The sequence below is a fragment of the Anabrus simplex genome, chromosome 4 (assembly GCF_040414725.1).
Source record: "Anabrus simplex isolate iqAnaSimp1 chromosome 4, ASM4041472v1, whole genome shotgun sequence".
NCBI classification, from domain to species: domain Eukaryota; kingdom Metazoa; phylum Arthropoda; class Insecta; order Orthoptera; family Tettigoniidae; genus Anabrus; species Anabrus simplex.
In genome coordinates, this window is record NC_090268.1 from 250,730,297 (window position 1) to 250,750,400 (window position 20,104).

At 37.0% G+C, this 20,104-nt stretch overlaps 1 protein-coding gene across 1 annotated transcript in view; it reads right to left on the reverse strand.

Moving 5' to 3' along the window:
- Tnpo (transportin 1) overlaps positions 1 to 20,104 on the reverse strand; it is a 341,883-nt gene that overhangs the window by 228,232 nt on the left and 93,547 nt on the right. Inside the window, exons 10-12 of the mRNA XM_067145500.2 lie at positions 19,630 to 19,779; positions 19,247 to 19,408; positions 19,036 to 19,143 (exon numbers count right to left, since the gene is read on the reverse strand). Coding sequence (XP_067001601.1) covers positions 19,036 to 19,143; positions 19,247 to 19,408; positions 19,630 to 19,779 — 420 coding nt within the window. The remainder of the gene's footprint in view (positions 1 to 19,035; positions 19,144 to 19,246; positions 19,409 to 19,629; positions 19,780 to 20,104) is intronic.

A 20,104-nucleotide genomic window follows, 5' to 3' on the forward strand; every position in this document is an offset into this window, starting at 1 on the left:
AAAAGTGGTACGAGGGCTGGAACAGGTCCACTCAGCCTCCGGAGGTCAACTGAGTAGCGAGAGGTTCAATTCCCACCTCCGCCATCCTCGAAGTAGTTTTCCGTGGTTTCCCCATTTCTCTTCTAGGCAAGTGCAAGGATGGTATCTAACTTAAGGCCACGGCCGCTTCCCTGTCTATCCCTTCCGATATTGACATCCCCCCACAAGGCCCAAGTTCAGCACAGCAGGAGAGGCCGTCCGGGCGGAGCACTGGTCTTCCTCCCCAATTGTATCCCCTGACCCAAAGTCTCATGCTCACAGACACTGCCCTTGAGGCGGTATAGGTGGGATTTCTCGCTGAGTCCGCGGGAAAAACCAACCCTCGAGGGTTAACCCCTCAGCGTCGCAGCCGTTTAAAGAGCTTCCTATCCCTCGGCCGGATGAGATTTCAACTACACGCGACTGAAATACATTGATTCACTTAAAGCGTTACTACTAGTATAAGAGTGGCCCGATATTCACGAAATTTGGAATTCCTTATGGTAGAACTATGTACATGAAGATAATTACATAATTGTTTCACATTTCCTTAGTAATTTAGTTCCGTAGAGTTCGAAGCACTCTTCGAGACAGAGACCCAAGGCACACTCCTGGCAGCAGTACACCGATGTCTTCTTTTCACCGTGTTTTGAACACGCGATACAATGTCTCTGAGGTTTGGATTTCTCACTCTTGGGTGCTAATTTCCTGATAAAACGTATTTCCTGCAACCATGGAACTGTATTATCTGATGCGCGCCGGCCTTGAATATTTCGTTTCCCGCCCGAGAAGCGTATTTTGTACTACGTAAACAAACCTTCCATCAGCTGAAATTGATAAGATAATTCCTCAATGTTTGTCCCTGTGACTTGTCTAAATATTATTGAAAAATCTAGGAATCATAATTCACTGTTGAAAGCTTCCCTTTGACCTGTATGCGTATCTATAGCCTCCTACACGAAATTTCCAAGTACTGATTCCTCCTCATCGTCACTCTCATCATTTACCACTGCTACATCATCTATTTCATTATCACTACTGCTAATACTGCCACTACTACTTCCGACTAAACTTTCATTTGAATTATACAATATTTCAAGCACGCTACACTCAGCAGGAGCTAGCCATTGAGCGCGGTGCGTCACACAAACTGATGAAGCTGCAGTGGGACCGAAAGCGGCAGGACGAAACTGAATGAGGGGAATAACATTTATGACGAATCAAAACAACTCGATACATATTTCAGATTAAAAGGTCGATACATCGTCTTTCAAACGAGATATATACCATGCACAACTGCTTCTCGTGTCGTATGACAGAAAGCAGACTAACTGATGCCTATACAGAGTACTCGTAGAGAGTTACGAAAAGACTACAAGCTGAGAAATAAAGACAAATATAATAAATAAACCGCACTCTTAATACAAAATTAGAGCAAAGAACATCACACGAAAAGACAAACTTCTCAGATCATCATTTCTTTATTTTGTTCTGTGGGAAAGAATGAAGCAAACGGACTATTAAAAAAGCAGGGATTGGTGCTCAGACATAATTGACATATACTTATCCTTGCAAAAGCAGCTACACTTTAACGATTTTCAATACTTATTTGGAACACTGATAAACCCGAAAATGTCTTCTTGGAAACAAAACAATTTGCATATCCATAACACCAAAACTCTTCGCGCTATAGCCGTAAATGCGAAACCATGTATGGGTCTATACCACGTATAGAGGTCGGCGGCTACGGAAGAAAAGGGGGTCTATACCACGTATAGAGGTCGGCGCTGAGGGGTTAAACTGATTAAGAAAGAAAGAAAATTTTAATAAAAGAACTATATCTCAATTCTGTGGCCATATTTATTGTACATGTCATTAGGTTAAAGCAAAAATGCACCTTATTCTTAAAATTTGCCTGTTTAAAAAATGTAAGTTTCAAGTGATGTGTGCAAAATACAATCATGAAACATACATTTGAATTGATTTATATGTAATGCATTCTAATACCTATATTAAGTTAAATGAGGGGTTTGATGATAGCATACTAGACAGTAAAAAGTAATAAACAAGACCTTAACTGACAAGCTAGTCGGTAAAGGTTCTCCATCCCTGGTCTAGATGATACAGTGAAACCTTGTTAGTGTGTTCCTCATTAACATTTTCCCATTTAGAACGTCGTAAATTTGAACTCCCAGTTCTCATCGTATTAAATCTATATAAAAATAACTCACTTATCGCATCACAAATTTGCTACTACCGCTTACTACGATCACATTTTTCCTAGCCCTGAAAGTGTTATTTGTCATTCCTTGTAGAAGGAACGTGATTTCCAACTCGGGTAAGAGCCTCACCGCAGTTGCGTGATAAAGGGAAAAGGTCTTGAATTCTTGAATTTCAAAGGATAACTTTCACCTTTGGGGTGCAAGCCGTTAACCTCAGAAATTCTCAGTTTTGCTTGCCAGTTAGCAGTCAGACTGCGGAATAACACAATGAAGCCTTTTTGTGCTTGTATTTCACATTTCATTCAGAAGTTAGAAATATATTTCATGTTTAGTTGTACATGAAGGGTAACAAATATTTGTTGCGTGATAACCCACATCTGGAACATAATCGTGAGAAGTTGAGCAGCGTGGTGCATATTTGTCTTGTGATAGCCTAATTATGGATACGGAAAAGGTTGTGAAACTGCTTACTAAATTGTTTTCCAGTCAATGACCGGGTCAGGGATGGGATGAATGAAGCCCATTGCGGCGATGATAAGAATTGTGCCGGCTGCCAAGGCCTGTCGCACTCCTCTGGGGCAATGATTAATGACCGACAGATGAAATGAAATGATAGTGAAGAGGGTTGCTGGAATGAAAGATGACAAGGAAATCCGGAGTACCCGGAGAGAAACCTGCCCCGCTTCCGCTTTGTCCAGCACAAATCTCACACAGAGTGACCGGGATTTGAACCACGGTATCATAACGGTGAGAGGCCAGCGCACTGCTGCCTGAGCCACGGAGGCTCAAAATTCCTAACTAATGAGGACAAAATGTTTGTCAGCAAGTCAACTAGCATAGTGGCATCCACATCTTTAAGCGTGCAGAGTTGGTGTGAATGTTGAAACTCGCACCTTCCAGTTTCGACTTGTTCACTCAAGTTGTTCAGGTCGATCAAAGTATTGTTTGATTCAAAATGATGGCTAAAGTAATTCTGTTGCAGTCGCACATGGCTGTGTATAACCTCAAATTCACTGTCTAAGTGTGTGACCAGAAAAGTAATGTTTAATAACCCACTGTTCCGAAATAAAAGGCTTCTACTAACATTTCTTTTTAGACAGAGTGTGATCTGCAATTATACTTCGATATTTTTACGGGCCCCATTCAAATGTTTTCATATTTGTTTGGTGTTTTTAACACTTTTCAGTGCACTATTGCTATTTTATTAGCCCAGCGAAGTAAGTTTTCATATTTGTTCTCTCAAGTTTTTTTACACCTTTTAATACTCTCTACTCAAGAGTTTTCACTGTACCCGTGGATATACGACGTAAAATCCCCTCACAATGGACAAAATCGGATCTGGTGTTTCCATATCCTTGTTGGACAGCTTTTATTCATGCATTCAGTAGTATGTTTTCTCGCTTAACACATTCTTTTTCCTTGTCCCCTGCAGAGAAGTCTTAACGTGGTTTTACTGTATTATTATTAACAAGATTTCACACAGGGAAAATTATATAAATTAGCATCATAATATAACAATAAATAAAGAAATATTGTTGCAACTCATACAAACGCACACTTGAAAAACCATGACACAACAGAATCTATGATAGAAGACAAAGTAATACTGTGGAAGTCATTCTGAACAAAAAGTTATAAATGCTAACGTATCATAGTAAAGAGAATAAAATAGGAACTTGCCAGGTTCCGACTGTCTTGACAAAAGACACAAACAGATTCAAAATAGTAACTTTGTCAACAGAGGAGAGGGTTAAAAGTCAAGTAGTGGCAGGAGGGAAAAATAAGAGCATATCTGATGTTGAAGCCAGGAGCTGGTGTTTAACATTGGAATCCCTGGCCAAGATGGTTTGAGGACAGGAGGGACGTAAATTACTTTAATAACAATAATAACAATAATGAAAATGAAAACCTACAACCTGTTTTCCAGTCATTGACCGGGTCAGGGATGTGATGAATGAAACATATATAGGGATGTGATGAATGAAACATATATAGGCTGTTATTACAATGGGGTCGCCACTCCCAAGGTGATTTATTAATGAGTGATAAATGCTATGAAATGATAATGGAGAGTGTTGCTGGAATGAAAGATGACAGGGAAAACCGGAGTACCAGGAGAAAAACCTGTCCCGCCTCCGCTTTGTCCAGCACAAATCTCACATGGAGTCACCGGGATTTGAACCACGGTATCCAGCGGTGAGAGGTCGACGCGCTGCCATCTGAGCCACGGAGGCTTTACAACAATAACAATAAATAAATAAATAAATAAATAAATAAATAAATAAATAAATAAATAAATAAATAAATAAATAAATAAATAAATAAATAAATAATAATAATAATAATAATAATAATAATACACTCAATCTGTAGGCTTCTGAGGGGCGTGAAGTTCCCGTGCCAATCTCACAATCCTCTTCCATCCTTTTCAATCTTGTGCCTGCTCTTCCCAGTTATCAATTTGGAGGGTCCAGCATACCTTGGTCTGCTTCCTCCAGGTGCTTCAGGGTCTTCCTGAAGGTCTTTTCCCATTAAGCAATCCCTTGTATAGATCTACTGGTGCTCTTATCCTGCATTCTCAGTACTGATGATCTCCTTCTTCCAGGTGCTTTGGTGTCTTCCTCAAAGTCTTTTCCCATTAAGAGATCCCTTGTACAGATCTACTGATGCTCTATTATCCTGCATCCTCAGTACATGTCCAGCCCAGCTCAGTCTGTTGAATTCTAACACACCTGTTATAGTGTGTTGTTGAGACAGGGTGTAAATCTCAAAATTAGATCTTTTCTGCCAGCTTTGAGAGATAGGATCGAACCATGGAAAAAATATTTTCCTATAAACTTTCTTCTCGAAGACTTGCAACTGCTGCTGCTCTTTCTTGGAACCATACAGAGTACTGGTCAAATGATTGTATCAGGACAAATAGAAATGAATAGTGTGACGACTCTCTCTGAATCACACGTTATCAGACACTGTGTACATGTTCTCCGCCACCTGCAGCGCTGCTGTCGATAAAAGGTCCAAGTACGCGCACTTTTTGTCAGCTTTATGTGGAAGTGTATAAACATTTTGTGGTCCTTTTCAGTAGTTTTATACGTTATCCAGTTTTGTACGTGCAAAATATCTGGTGTTAACTTTTCATGAACTGAAAAGTGAAAAATATTACGCATTTGACAAGTAGGACGTATACTTTGGAATACGCTTCAATTTACTACATCTGAATATACTGTACATACATCTTGCTATGTCCCAAGTTGCAAGTCGGGTTACGATAAACATTTGAATGAGAAACGGCAATTTTTTCACTCCCAAAAGATACCACTCTGTTCTCAAAGTGGTCAAGGTTATCCCACGTCAAGATCTGCCTTTAAGTGATAAAAGTCGTATCCGTGATCTGCATTTTGCGGCCAAACTTATCCAAAAATGTGACAGTTTTGTTATTAACGGTGAAAAATTGGAAAGTCCAAGACAGGGATGGAAACTCGATCCACAGCAGTCCCATATATTTTTCGTAATCTTCCAGAATATTTATCACGAAACATCAGAGTAAGAAGATCTCCATATCAACACCAGTCTACCAAATTAGATGTTCCTTCCACTCGTGATTAATCCATACTAGACTCCACTACTATTAGCTCTGTATGCTTTAGTGATGGTGATAAATCACAGGTTAGTGCTGATAATCAGAGGGAATTCATCTTAAAAAAGACAAGCATCTCCAGAGGAAGGTTACTTTTTTAGCAGAAGATTGAAAGAAAAGAAAAATAATGCTGAACTAGAAAGGGAGCTTCAAGAAATTAAATCATTAAAAAAACAGGTAAATACCGCTAATGAAGGACTAAGTAGGAAACAGAAGATAATAATTTATACCACACTGAAGAAGAGCAATACCAGAAGTTTAAAAGGCATGCATTATGATCAGGAATTTCTACTAGAAGCACTCCTATTCAAAAGCCCTGAAAGGTTACAGGCATTGTAAACAGCATGACCTTCAGCCACTGCCATCACCATCACATCTTCGCAGTCTGTTGAAAGACCTGAAGTGTTCGTATTGTATCAAACATCACTCGGTGAGTGCCATTTCTCAAGCCTTTAACTAGAACTTATGATGATAACAACAGGTTAGGAATAGATGAAGTTAAACTAAAAGAAGAAATACAGTTTAATGGCACGTCTTTAAAAATAGATAGATACATGGAATTTGATGATCTCACACCAGAAGATCAACAAGCAAATATTGGAAATCATGCCCTTGTGTTTATGGATAATCAGCAAAATGGCGTGCGGTATTGTGAACACGGTTATGTCTACTCCCGAGAAAGTAAGTGTAAAACTTGATGATAAGTGCGGTAAATGCCGTAAAACAGTTAAAAACGGCATCCTGTGTAAATTGTGCGATCGTTGGTGGCATTTTAAGTGCGGGAAGAGGTCCAGGGAGGAAAAATTTAATGCAATTGAAGACTGGTTTTGTGATCAGTGCGTTGCGAATATTGTTATCGGTGATGGCGGTTCGAAATCTAAAGATCGAGAGCATGAAAATGCGTTGGAAATTATCAATATTTTGCGAAATGACATTGAGGAACTTAAAGCTGAAAATGACGCACTTAAGGATAAGATTAATGTGATGGAGTGTAAATATTTGAACTGTGGATTAGAGTTCGAGTTGGATTCGAATTATGAACCTGTGCGAACTGAAACAGTTAGGCCTAAAAACTGTAGACGATGGGAATCGGTGCCGGTAAAATACGCGGGCTTCAAAAAGCAGATAAAGGACGATTGTCACTTTCCTGTTTTAAAGAATAGGTTTGAACCCCTTGCAAGCGGCACTCATGAATCTGTAGATAACAGCTCTGAAGTAAATTTGTTGGATGTTCGAAGTGAAAGTAACAAGAATATTGTAAAACCAAGTTGCAAAACCTCGCGAAAATCTGTGAAGATAAGACTTTTTGCCGATAGTCAGGGGAGGAATATTGCTTCAGAATTAATTAGAAACAGCAAGCATGATGTTTCTGCTGTGATTAAGCCTGGTGCAAATTTTAATGACATAACCTCAGAAAGTAAAAAATACTGTAAACATTTAGGAGCTATGGGGGTTGCTGTTTATCTAGCAGGGACTAACGACGTGGGAAGAAATAACGCAAGGGGAATGATATCTTCCCTCAGATCAAGACTCCAAGAGTTGCATCACACCAATGTTGTGGTATTTTCGGTTCCTCATAGACACGATCTTCCGGCATGGTCTTGTGTTAACAAGGAGGTAAACAAGGTCAATGAAGAACTTTTGAAAATATGTAGGCACTTCAAGAATGTAAAATATGTAGATATAAGTAATTTAGGAAGAAGATTTCATACCTGGCATGGTCTGCACCTAAATAGGTTGGGAAAAAGGTACGTTGTAAATAGTATATTAGAGTTTGCTAATGCAATTAAAGATGTCGAGTGTAAAACTTTTCCTATTCCTCTAAAAAACTAGAGAAAGTGACCGATGTAGGTCGGTCTGTTGTGTTAGAGCCAAGGAATGATATTAATGCTTATAGTAGTCTAGACAGGTTAGGTACTTTTAAAACTGTATTGGAGAATAGTATTAATGTGCAAGGTAGACAGTCTAGGTTAGGTTATCATCAGTTCACTAAAATCAATGAACCAGTAGAAACAATCATGAGCAACATAGTTATTTTTCACATTAACTTACAGTCAATTAGAAATAAACTGGATGAATTAGATGTAATACTCAATAAAATGCCTACTGATGTTTTGTGTGTAAATGAGCACTGGCTGACTAGAGATGAGACCAATCTATATATACCTCATGATTTTGAATTAGGAAGTATTTTTACTAGAGACTTCCCACTAACACATGGTGGAGTTGCAATATATGTTAAGAAATCACTTAAATTTGAAGTAATAGATGTTTCCTCCTTTTGCATTAATAACCTATGTGAATCAGTAGCTATTAGATTGTGTGAATATGATTTTGTTGTAGTATCTGTGTATCGTGCCCCTAACACCAATATAAAATTATTTATATCACAGTTAGAGAAGTTGATTTCTTATTTAACTTGTAAATATGATCAACAGATTGCTATAGCTGGTGACTTTAATGTAAATATCTTAGAGGTATCACAAAATACTCAAAACTTCCTTAATATGTTAAGATCGCATGACTTATATTGTACACATGGTAAACCCACAAGAAATAATGCATGCCTAGATAATGTTGTAACCAATGTACACAAATCATTTTACAAATGTTCATTTCTAGGACAAGATGTATTGTCAGACCATGGTGGTATTTGGGTTGAATTTAAAGTTAACTGTAAGAGAAGAGTCATCGAGTCATCAAAAGAATTAAAATGCATCAGACGTGTCATATCAATTAAAGGGGTTAATGAATTCCAAGACAAGTTAATAAGAACAGACTGGACTAGCCTTTATGCCATGAATGATGTCAACCTTGCATTTTCTTATTTCATTAACATGATAATTATATATTTTAATTCAGCCTTCCCTGAAAAAGTTGTAACTATAAAGGCCAACAGCTCTAAACCAAGAAATAGAGTTAAAAACTGGTTTACGCCTAATTTGGGTAAAATGCGTAGCATTATGTTAGCTTATTATAATAAGTATAAATTAAATAATAATTTAGAGGATAAAGAAATATTCAAAAACTACAGGAAATTATATAAAAAACATATACATGAGGCTAAACTTGCAGCAAATGACAGGTATATCCAAAGTGCGAACAATAAATGCAAAGCTGCATGGTCTATCATAAGAAGTGCTAGTCATACTTTAAATAACAAAGATGTGATTCCTCTAGAACCTGATCAGTGTAATAGGTATTTTATCAGTGCACATGAAAGCACATGTGATCAGGATAATAGCATTTCATCAGATGGGGATGCAAGTAAACATAATTTCTCAGACTGGTTGCATAACTTTGATCTTCCCTCAAATGTACTGAATAATGATTTTAGGTGGGTGGAAGTAAATCTGCGAACAGTCAGAAGTATTGTCACAAATTTGAATTCATCTAGTACCCAAGACATTTATGGTCTCTCTAACAATACAATCAAAGCAGTTATTGACATGATATTAATGCCATTGACATTTTTAATAAATTTAATGCTTAGACAATGTGTTTTTCCTGAGTGTTTAAAGATGTCTAAAGTGATACCTATCTTTAAAAAGGGGGATAGAATGTGCCCATCAAATTACCGCCCTATAACAATAGTACCCATTCTGAGCAAAATTATTGAATCCTGTATATTTATACAACTCGACGAGTACTTTTTCAGAAATAATTTGCTTTACAACAAACAGTTTGGATTTAGGAAGGGTCATTCAACGATAAAAGCAGTTGAATGTGTCATCAAAGACATATTAAATAATTTTGAGAATAAAACAGTCACAGGTGCTACATTAATTGACCTGACGAAAGCTTTTGATTGTGTCTCGCATGAAATCCTAATTCACAAGCTTGGTTATTATGGAGTAAGGGGTCATGAACTGAAATTAATGGCATCCTATCTCCATCAAAGGAGACAGATGGTGGTAATAAGTGATAAAAAATCTGGTATGGAAACGGTTAAAGCAGGTGTCCCACAAGGGTCTGTTTTGGGACCTTTCCTGTTTTTGGTCTATATCAATGACCTAGCATGTAATGTTCCCTGCACATCAGTTCTATATGCTGATGATACAACTTTCGTAAACAGTAATGTTGATATCACAACACTACAAAACCAAGTCAGCACATCTGTTAAAATTGCTGAAAACTGGTTTCATCACAATAAATTAACTATTAACGTCACTAAAACAGAAAATATCATATTTACCTTGGATCACACTGTAAATAATGGCTGCCGTAATTCTGTTAAATTATTAGGCATACATGTAGATACAAGACTTACATGGGAAATACATACATCAGAACTCTGTAAGAGATTATCCAGGGTGTGGTATCTGTTGCGGAAACTGAAAACCTGCATCAGTCGGGATATGCTACTTGCATCCTATCATGCTTTCTTTCACCCTCATATACTGTATGGGATCAGGTTATGGGGAAATTGTCCCACATCAAATAATGTATTTATATGGCAGAAAAAGGCAGTCCGTCTAATTGCTGGATTAGAATTTAGAGACTCCTGTAAAACTTCCTTTGTGAGCCTAAAAATTATGACAGTTCCCTGTTTATATATTCTTACAAATATTATGCATGTGAAAGAGAATCTTTCCAAATTTAAAGAAAGATCTACAGTTCACATGCACGACACAAGATACAAGAATGATCTGGATACTCCTTACTCCAGGCTTAGTAAAAGCACAAACAGCCACTGTTATCAACAGCTTAAGATGTACAATAAGCTTCCACTACCTATTCGAACATTAGACAATAGTGCATTTAACAGGGTACTGTCACAATTCTTAAGGAAAAAGGCATTTTATAGTGTAGAAGAGTATCTAGAATGTGGTATTTCAAAAACTGACATAATATAGGTAGCTAAAATAATTTTTCTAATGACTCAGGCATAATTACTAAGATATTGTATATAGATTATTTTTATTTATACTGACAATACCTAGTGTACATTTTCTGTACTTGATGGTGGAAGAATAAAATATCTAAAATATCTAAAATATGTCTGTACCACTCAAAGCACTGGGTACAACCTATTGCAAAATAAGCGCAAGTCACAATTCCACACCTGGTGACATACACTGCTGGAAAAAATAATAGCAACTCGGTGAATTTTCTCCTCATATCAAACTATTTCATGTTTCAGTGTGACAGGTCATTACAAAGTAATACAATCTATACATTTTCTGAAAGCTTGCTTTATTGTCTCTCTGATGCAAGGTAACAAATTAATTTATTGCCCTTCACATAGCAATCTGTGTAGCATTTCTTAACTGAAGGCAGAAAACAAAAATTTTGCACTTTACATGCTAGTGTGTATTGAACCGCCAGATAACAGTAAATGCTTCTACTAGTGTTACTGACCATCCACAGATGTCTCTGTTGTGTAAACAGCTGCTAGGTACTACTTCCTGTTGTGCATTCCTACTTCTTGTCTGTTAATAATCCCTCTGAATCCTCATAGAAGTTTTCGTGTTCACCAGTTTCTTTCTTTTTGCTTGAAAGAGTTAAGAGTGCAAAATTGTACTAAAAAATGGGTAGAAAATGTGATATATTACCGAGAAAGGCTGCATGGATTGTGACATTAAGTGAATGTGGTAAAACTAATTCTGAGGTAGCTCGAATTGTGGGAGTGCACAAAAGTACATTTGGGAGACAATTGGCCCAGTTTCGAGAAACTGCTGGTCCTACGAGTGGTAGAGTGAGAAAATGTGGTAGAAAACTGAAAACTTCACCAAGGTCTGACAATGCTTTGCATCATTAATGTATGGAAAATAGATTTGCTACCTCAGAAGTACTTAGAGACAAATGGAGGGAAACGTCTGGGGTTAATGTTTGTTCTAGAACTGTAAGGAACAGATTGCAAAAATTTGATTTGGTGTCCAAAAAGCCTGTAAAGAAACCAATGCTCATCAAACAGCAATGTATGAAGCGTGTTCAGTGGGCTAAAGAACATCAGCACTGGCCAGTTGAGCAGTGGCGTAAGGTTCTCTTCAGTGAATATTCAGTCAATATTCGTGGAAGCGATTGGGGTTGTCGAGTGTTTCGGGAAACAAGTGAAGCACTGAATCCAGACTGTACTCTGAAGTTCCCATCTAGTGTTATGCTCTGGGGGTTTCTCATACAATGGTGTTGGGCGTATTGATGTCCTAGAATCCACCATCAATGGGCAGAAGCACAAGACAATTTTGGAGAAGAAAATGTTACCATCAGGAAAGGATTTGCAGTATTTGCAGGACAACCATTCATTTTTCAGGATGATTCAGCACCCTGCCATCGTGCAAAAGTGGTCAAAGACTTCTTAGGTGAAGAAGAAAATGTCACAGCGCTGTCTTGGCCTGGAAATTAGAAAGACCTAAATCCAGTAGAAAATTTGTGGGCGATTCTGAAGAAGAATAAGAGAAAGGAAGCCCCGAACAAGACTGCAATTGATTGAGGCTATTGTTAATATCTGGTATCATCGAATACCCATTGAAACTCTCCAAAATCTAGTAGATTCCATGCCGAGCAGCTGTCAAGAAGTTTTGAGGTCAAAAGGCTATCCCACCAAGTACTAGAGCTGAGATAAGAAAGTAATTAGTGAAGTGTAAAATTCTAGTTTTGACCCTTCAATTAAGAAATGCTACACAGACTGCTATGTGAAGGGCAATAAATTAATTTGTTACCTTGCATTAGAGAGTCAATAAAACAAGCCTTCAGAAAATGTATAGATTGTATTACTTTGTAATGACCTGTCACACTGAAACAGGAAATAATTTGATATGAGGAGAAACTTCACCGAGTTGCTATTAATTTTTTCGGCAGTGTACTGTCAAAAATAATAATACAAGTTATTATTCAACTGGAAAATGCTGGGATTCACATTGTTGGGTTTGTGTGCGATGAGAGTCAAACAAGAAAGCTTGCCAAAATCTTGATATCAGTGGTAAACTCAATAACTTAAATGTAAGCATTCCCAATCCTGTGAGCTCCTCTAGAAAGGTTTGGGCATTTTCAGATGTACTTCATATCCTGAAATGCATTAGAAATTATTTTCTTGCCAAAGAAAATTCTACCTATAAAGGCCACAGTATCAGCTTCAACTACTACAGGCTAGTTTATGAAAATGACACCCTCCAGGATTCTGCAGGTTTGCGGGTATGTCCAAAAATCTCATCGTATATCAACCCTAACAGCTTTCAGAAAATGAATGCTTGTTTGGCGTTCCAGTTATTCAGCAGGGCTAAGGCAAATGCAATTCAAGCTTCGTTGTTGCACTTGCGAAAATTGGTTACAAAATAAACATCACTTTCAGCTAGGGTACAAACATAATACTTGGAATGTTTCTTTCCGCTGTATTTTCGAAGGACGAAGTCTGTCACTTCAAAAGTCATATTACGGGGTGGATTTTTGTCATCTGCTTCGATCTTGTAGTCTGGGTGTAGAGTGTGTGGTAGTTGTTTCTGAATAATAATATTTTCTTGCCTGAACTATGTACTGTTTTAATGACTCCGCATAGTGAAATTCATGTGTTCCTGGTACTGCACAGACATCGGTGAAGCGGCTTTTCAGAAGGGGTTTACTCCTTTCAACATCCTCAGAAGGAACAAATATAACATTTGTGCTTACTGAATTTCTTTTCGCTACTTCCAAGACATCGTGCACGTTTATAAGGTCTCTTTTTGCACATAGCGCAACAGTCAAATTACGTTTTAATGTTCCGCGAACACCAACTTTCCCATCACCAGACGCAAAAAAAATTCCAAGTTACATTCATTCCAAAAGTCTCCTTAAAAAATGTTAGGTTTGCGAACATGAACCTTAGCTTGAACTGGCTCGCCGCCCCGTCCGAGAAGCTAAACACGCTTGAGATTTATGGTCATTTTGCCTTAGTGTCTGTTAATACTCTGCTTAAAAATGAGTGCGTGGCATATTTGTCATGTTCCATATGGTCAGACATAATCGCATATGAAGCATGACTTCCTCCCGCAAACAACGCAACAGGAGTAAATATCGTAATTTGTCGATAATGCCAATAACAACTCTGAAATTTTATTTAAATTGAGCCACACACTTTTCGTCTACAGAAACTTTTATACCTTTTTCGTTGCGTGTTTACACGACCTGCAGCAATAAATTTGTCGCCTTATTATACCTTATATAAACTGTTAATAACCTAAATAAGTACTTTACTATGAAGAGGAAGAGCATTAGAATTAACATTTACCATAATTATTTTGATAGCTTTTCACCATAATGAACAGTAATTCCTAAAACATTGAGAAATCTCAAATGAATTTAGACTGCACATAAAGGTTCCATTAACCACACAATTAAAAATTGAAAGACGTCAATAAATGAATACATTTCATAAAATTAATAAAATTAAATGTTTTATCTATCATAAAAACCAATTGTTGAGTTTTATTTTAAACTTTACTTTTTTCCTTCTTGGGTTGACAATTCTCTGGAATCAGCCTTTGATCAGCCACCCTTATCAAGTTGGGAAGATAAACAAATACAGTAGAACCTCGATAATTCGAAATTGGTTAATTCAAAATCCCACCCAATTCGAAGAAGCTCTCGTTCCTGGAAACACGAGATAGAGTTTTGCATGTTATTTAAATTGTTTAATTCGAAATACGGATAATTCGTAATTCGAAGTACAATGTCTGCCCCATTACCGAAAATAAAGACTTAATTCGAAACTGCCTTTACATTTTAAAACAATAGCACTTTACAGAGTAATTTCAACTCTAAATTTATCCACTCCGCGTCATAATAGAACGCGAGTTCCAGAACGAATCCGCGAACGCTGGCGATGCCGACAGTTGACGAAAAAACGTGCCTCATATAATAAATTCGTAGGCACCAAACAATATTGCCATTGCCGATGAAACTGCATTGCTTTATTTTTATGCGAGCCCAAACGGTCTTATGGTTTTAAAGGAGAAATTGCCAGCCGGGAAATCGTACAGTGTGAGGGACGGGGGTCATAGTAGTGCGTTGCAATGCACATGGAAGCGAGATACTTTATCCCCTCGTCATAGGAAAGTTCGATAAGCCACAATGTTTTAAGAGCGTCGGGCACTTTCCATGCCAGTACAAAGCATGTATAATAAAAAGCAAACAGTAAAGAAATCCAAAAAGTAATGCATTTGCACAGGGGAACCGGCATAATTTATCCTCGTCTTTGAATTGTGCGATTTTTTTTTCTTTCGTTGCGTAAGGTTATGTTTGTCAGCGATTTATCCAAGTGCATTATTTGAACATTGTAAACGCACCTTGTTGGATACGTTTCGGAAATAGTTTTTTTCCACGGCATTTGAAAGGTTTAAACTGTGAATCGAGGTGCTTGCATAATGGGTCTTAGAATACTTTGTGACGCAGCAAGTGTTTACATTTCTGAAGTATGAGGTACTGTAAGTGCCATGGCAGGAAATCGTACAAGGATAGAGTCATAGAAAAGTTCGATTTTAAGGGCATCGGGTACTTTCTGTATATAAATACAAGGCATCTAAAATGCATACAGTATAGTAATCCAATTAATAAAGCACTTGCACATGGAAGCCAGCATAGATTTCTCCTCGTCTTTGAATCATGCTTTTTTTCTTTCTTTCGTTGCGTGAGGTTATGTTTACCAGCGAGATATCCGAGTGCATTATTTGAATACTATAAATGCACCTTCTTGGATACATTTTGGAAATAGTTCTTTTTTCATGGCATTTGAAAGGTATAAACTGTGAATCAAGGTTAACTGCATGCAGTAACGGGCCTTAGAATATTTTGTAATGCGGCAAGGGTTGGTACTTCTGAATTGCGAATTGGCGGTTAATTCGAAATCATGTAATTCGAAGTCCGATTTTTGAGTCCCAACGACTTCAAATTAACGAGGTTTTACTGTAGTCCCTTTCACCAGTTCAAAAATGAATGTTATTCATCACTTCTGTGGATATATTGTTAAACAAGCAAGCAAAGTGACAGCATGTATTGGGTCTCTGTAAAAGAATACAGAGGTGGCAAAAGGCAGTCCGTTTTCAGCCTTAACAAGCCTAGAAGAATATTGTAACTAATCTAAATCTACCCACTGAATGAATTGTTATTGATGTGTTTTCATGTAGAGGAAGTTGTTGTGAGAAATCTAGGGGGCTGTCACATTGGATCAATCGAATGACTGCAATCAACCGACTAAGGAAACAAACCTACAGAGGGCAGTGGAACCAGTCACACAGCATCGCTCGTCAGCGATCAACTACAATACGATAAAGATCGACTGGTTTGTGAAAACAAACATGTCCATTTTTCAGTCACAGTCGTTCGATAATGGCGGACATTACATTGTGTTCTGTTGATCAAATCTAAACATTAATTTGCCCAGTGTATGAAAACAAAGTGTTGTATAATCCTAGACTCCCTGGATATAGTAATAGGGAGACCGTGTATTTTGTATGGCATTCTATAGCATCGAGAATTGGGACGAAAACTGTAAGTAATTATTAGATTTATTATGACGATGTTATGAGTGGTGTTATCATAGATTATTAATAAATTATATTATAAGAAATAGATTGGTAAAGAAAGTTACACTAAGAGAAGTAGTAATTATCATTCTTATGACTTAATTGAAAAAAATGTTTGGAAAACATAAGCAGTGCTTTCCTAACCTCCATCTCATACCTAATGAAATTAACACCATTGTTCGCTTTAATGACAACTGTGTGCCATAAGTAGACCTACTATATGTATGTTTGTTTTGTTTGTCACAATATTCTAATTCATTGTTTCAGGAAAACGTTCTGCAAAATATGGCAAATTCTGAGGGCAGGGTATCGAACTTGGAGAGATAACATCCCCCCCTCCCCTGCCAGGTTCTGCTGTACAGAAAACAAAAAATGGGTCTACTTCAATGCCCTCAACTTTCTGGAACCCTTAATTGCTGGAAGAAGGTACAATTCTGTAATATTTATTTTAAAAGTAGGCCTACACTGCAGACCAGTGTTCTAGTTGTGAAAGAGTGAGGGGAAAATTCAGTCTGAAGGCCGTAAGTTCTACCCATCTGTTCATTAATGTATCAGATATAACTGAAAGTAATATAATCTAACTTAACAATCATCTTACTAAAATAATTATTGAAACTATTAATTTCTTAAACAGAAGGCTTGTGTGCAGAATAAAATGTAGCTCCAATTTGAAAGAATTGCATTAATATGTTTTTTCAGTTCTATAACGAACACACCTATGGAAGTTGCACCTGATGTAGGAGAGCCTTCTCACCAAGCTGAAATGGAGGAGGAGGAGGAGGAGGAGGCAGAAATAATTTGTGTTGGAGGGGTCTAAATCCTGCAGTTCAGAAATTATTGAAGGGACTTAACTTCCAGTCCAGTGATTTCTGCTTCTAAAAACAGCTCTGCCAGCAGTTTAAAAAAAAAAAAAAAAAAATGTAAAAGTGACAGTGATGTGTTAAGTAAATATTTAGAAAAGATATTGAAAACTGAAAAGAAAACAATATTTTTAGTGTCTTCATGACATGGAAAGACTGAGTCAACTATGTCGAAGGGTTTTCAGAGTTAAAATTCAGGAACTGTTGTACACAATGCTAGATCAAGAAAGAATCCAATAAAATTTATGTCCTTGAGGAATGTTCTAGTTCGTAATTAACTCAGTTTTCCTTCTACTTATCTATCAATATTTAATGGAATCCGCAGTGAGTTGTGTGTATTAGCACCTGATGGGATAGTCACCTTAACTTCAATTTTTATTAATTATTAGCATTATTACAATATCTTAATTTATATATTTTATGTGGTAGAACATGTATGGTTTACAAAAAAAAAGGAGTATTTTGAAATACTGGTAGTAGGTCCTTTCTGTGGGTATGTAGTAAGCAGATGTACAGCACAGGTGGTCTGAAACCAGACCGGTGTATTGATAGTTCTGTCCAAGAGTTGACTTCCTTATTACGGTAGACTGGGTTTGTACAGCACAGGTTGACTGAAACCAGACCGGTGTATAGATACGAGTAGTTTTGTCCATTGAGCCGACTGCCTTCTTACAGAATACTGTTGATTGCATATGCAAGCTCATTTCATTACGTTTACTGCACCTATATTCAATGTTGCTTACTATACTGCCTTCCTGGGAGAATACACATGTTGAATACCTATTTGAAATTATCTACCTGCTCCAGTTTTGTATTCCCAACCTGACATTCAGTTCTCTTTTAGGTGTCTTCCCTACTGCCATCACTTTAGTCTTGAAAAGACTAATTTTCTTGTCATATTCATTGCATCTTTTTTCAAGTTGCAAGATATTAGATTGCACGGTTTAAGTAGACCAAGTCGTTTGCATAGGACAAACTTCTTACTACAGTTATACCTAACTGAATCCCTCCCTGCCACTTTATACCTTAGTAACTTAGCCTTTATCTCTTCATTTCAAGTACTCTCCTGCCATTGATACCCGTTTGCACCAGCAATCATTCTCACTACTTTCATGTCTATTACTTATAACTTATTAATAACATACAGGCCTACTGAAGGCATCAAGGTAGACCCATTCTTTTATTTCTTGTGCAGTAGATCCATGAAAACAATGAAAAACAACAGTGAAAAATTCATTTGTAACTATTTTGACAGGTGTTTCTACCACAGTTTTGTAGATTTTAATGCACAAAATAAAAAACTGCCTCTTTTGTGATGTGATATTAAGGAGATATGAGGGCAGAAAATATACATATTTATACAAAATATATTCATATGACAGTTACATGCTTGTAATAAAAGGTTGAGTAGATTAATTACCCTGTAAGTTAATCCGAGATCTTACAAGAGCCAAGCACCCTACTTTGTCAAAGATCTGTATCTATAAAGCAAGATGTCTTAACTGACTGATAATCAACGCACAGCAAAACCTACTGGAGATAACTGCATGAAACTTGGAGGACATGTTCCTACCGTAGCTTAGATGCGCACCAAGAAAGGATTTTTAAAAATTACTATTTTAAAGGGGTGAAAAGGGGTGAAGTGGGATTTTACTTTTTTGTTGAATTTCTCCATTTCTGTGAAAAATATTGTACTGTGTCGGTGCGACGTAAAACAACTGGCAAAAAAAAAAAAAAAACAGAAAAATTCGCTTTATTTTTATCCAAGGATTAGTAATTTATAAAATGTAAATGTAACTTACAATATGTTGATTAAGTGTCTGTTCCACTAAAGAGACACATCGTCGGTACACAGGTTCACAATATGGTAGGAAACCACTTTGGAGTGCTGTAGCAACACTGGAGAGGCACTATAAAAAATATATATATATTTAAAAAATTTAGCCTGAAAAAAATCTGTAATCTGTAATTTTCAAATTACAAAATTGAAACTATCTACTAACAAGCAATTACCTCAAGCAGTGGAAAAAGATCCTTATCTTCATCCTTAAGTATGTTCCATTTCTGAATGAGCGGAGGCATGAGTAGATTAATATAATCTGGTTTGTTTAGATGATGTCCCACTGAATCTGCTAACGTTCCAATAGCGTCATACAAAATCAGCAGATTCTTATGCTGTAACAACACAAGCAGTTTGTAAAAAAAAAAAAAAAGTTGCACAATGTTCCTAAGAAGCGCAAGAAGGAGCAAATTATATAATAATATGCTGATGATTTCATAAAAGAGAAAGATGTAAATCAAACATTAAATTATACGCAACTTACCATTCACATAACACAAACTCCAGAAATGACACAGATTCTCCGAACACCTCAATCTTTTTTAATATGACTAACCTGATACTTGCTAAATGCAAACACAAGTGTCTCCAGAATAAATCCTAGATATGGTACAAGTTCAGTGCAAGCCTCCTCTTCTAGAGTGGCAAAAGCTGAGCAAGCTGCCTCCTGCACACGTTTGTTGCCATCCAAAACACGCTTCAATAACTGTAACGAGTATACCACAGTAACTTAGAACACAATAATAAACAGCATGCAATACTAAAACAGACCAAATTTATGATATTAAGAGTAGGTAGTGGGAAGAAACTGAACAAGTGCAATTCAAGTCATGTGTTTTTGCTGTTGTGTTCCTTTCAGAGTTTCCATCTTTCTATATATGACCTGAATAATATTAAGAATGACATACATCATCTCATTGCACAATCAAAGCAGGACACATTAGTTACCAGAAAGGTGTACAGCATACATCAGAGACTTACTGACACAAACTAGAAGATATAAACAAATCGGGTTCAACCAGGTGATGCTG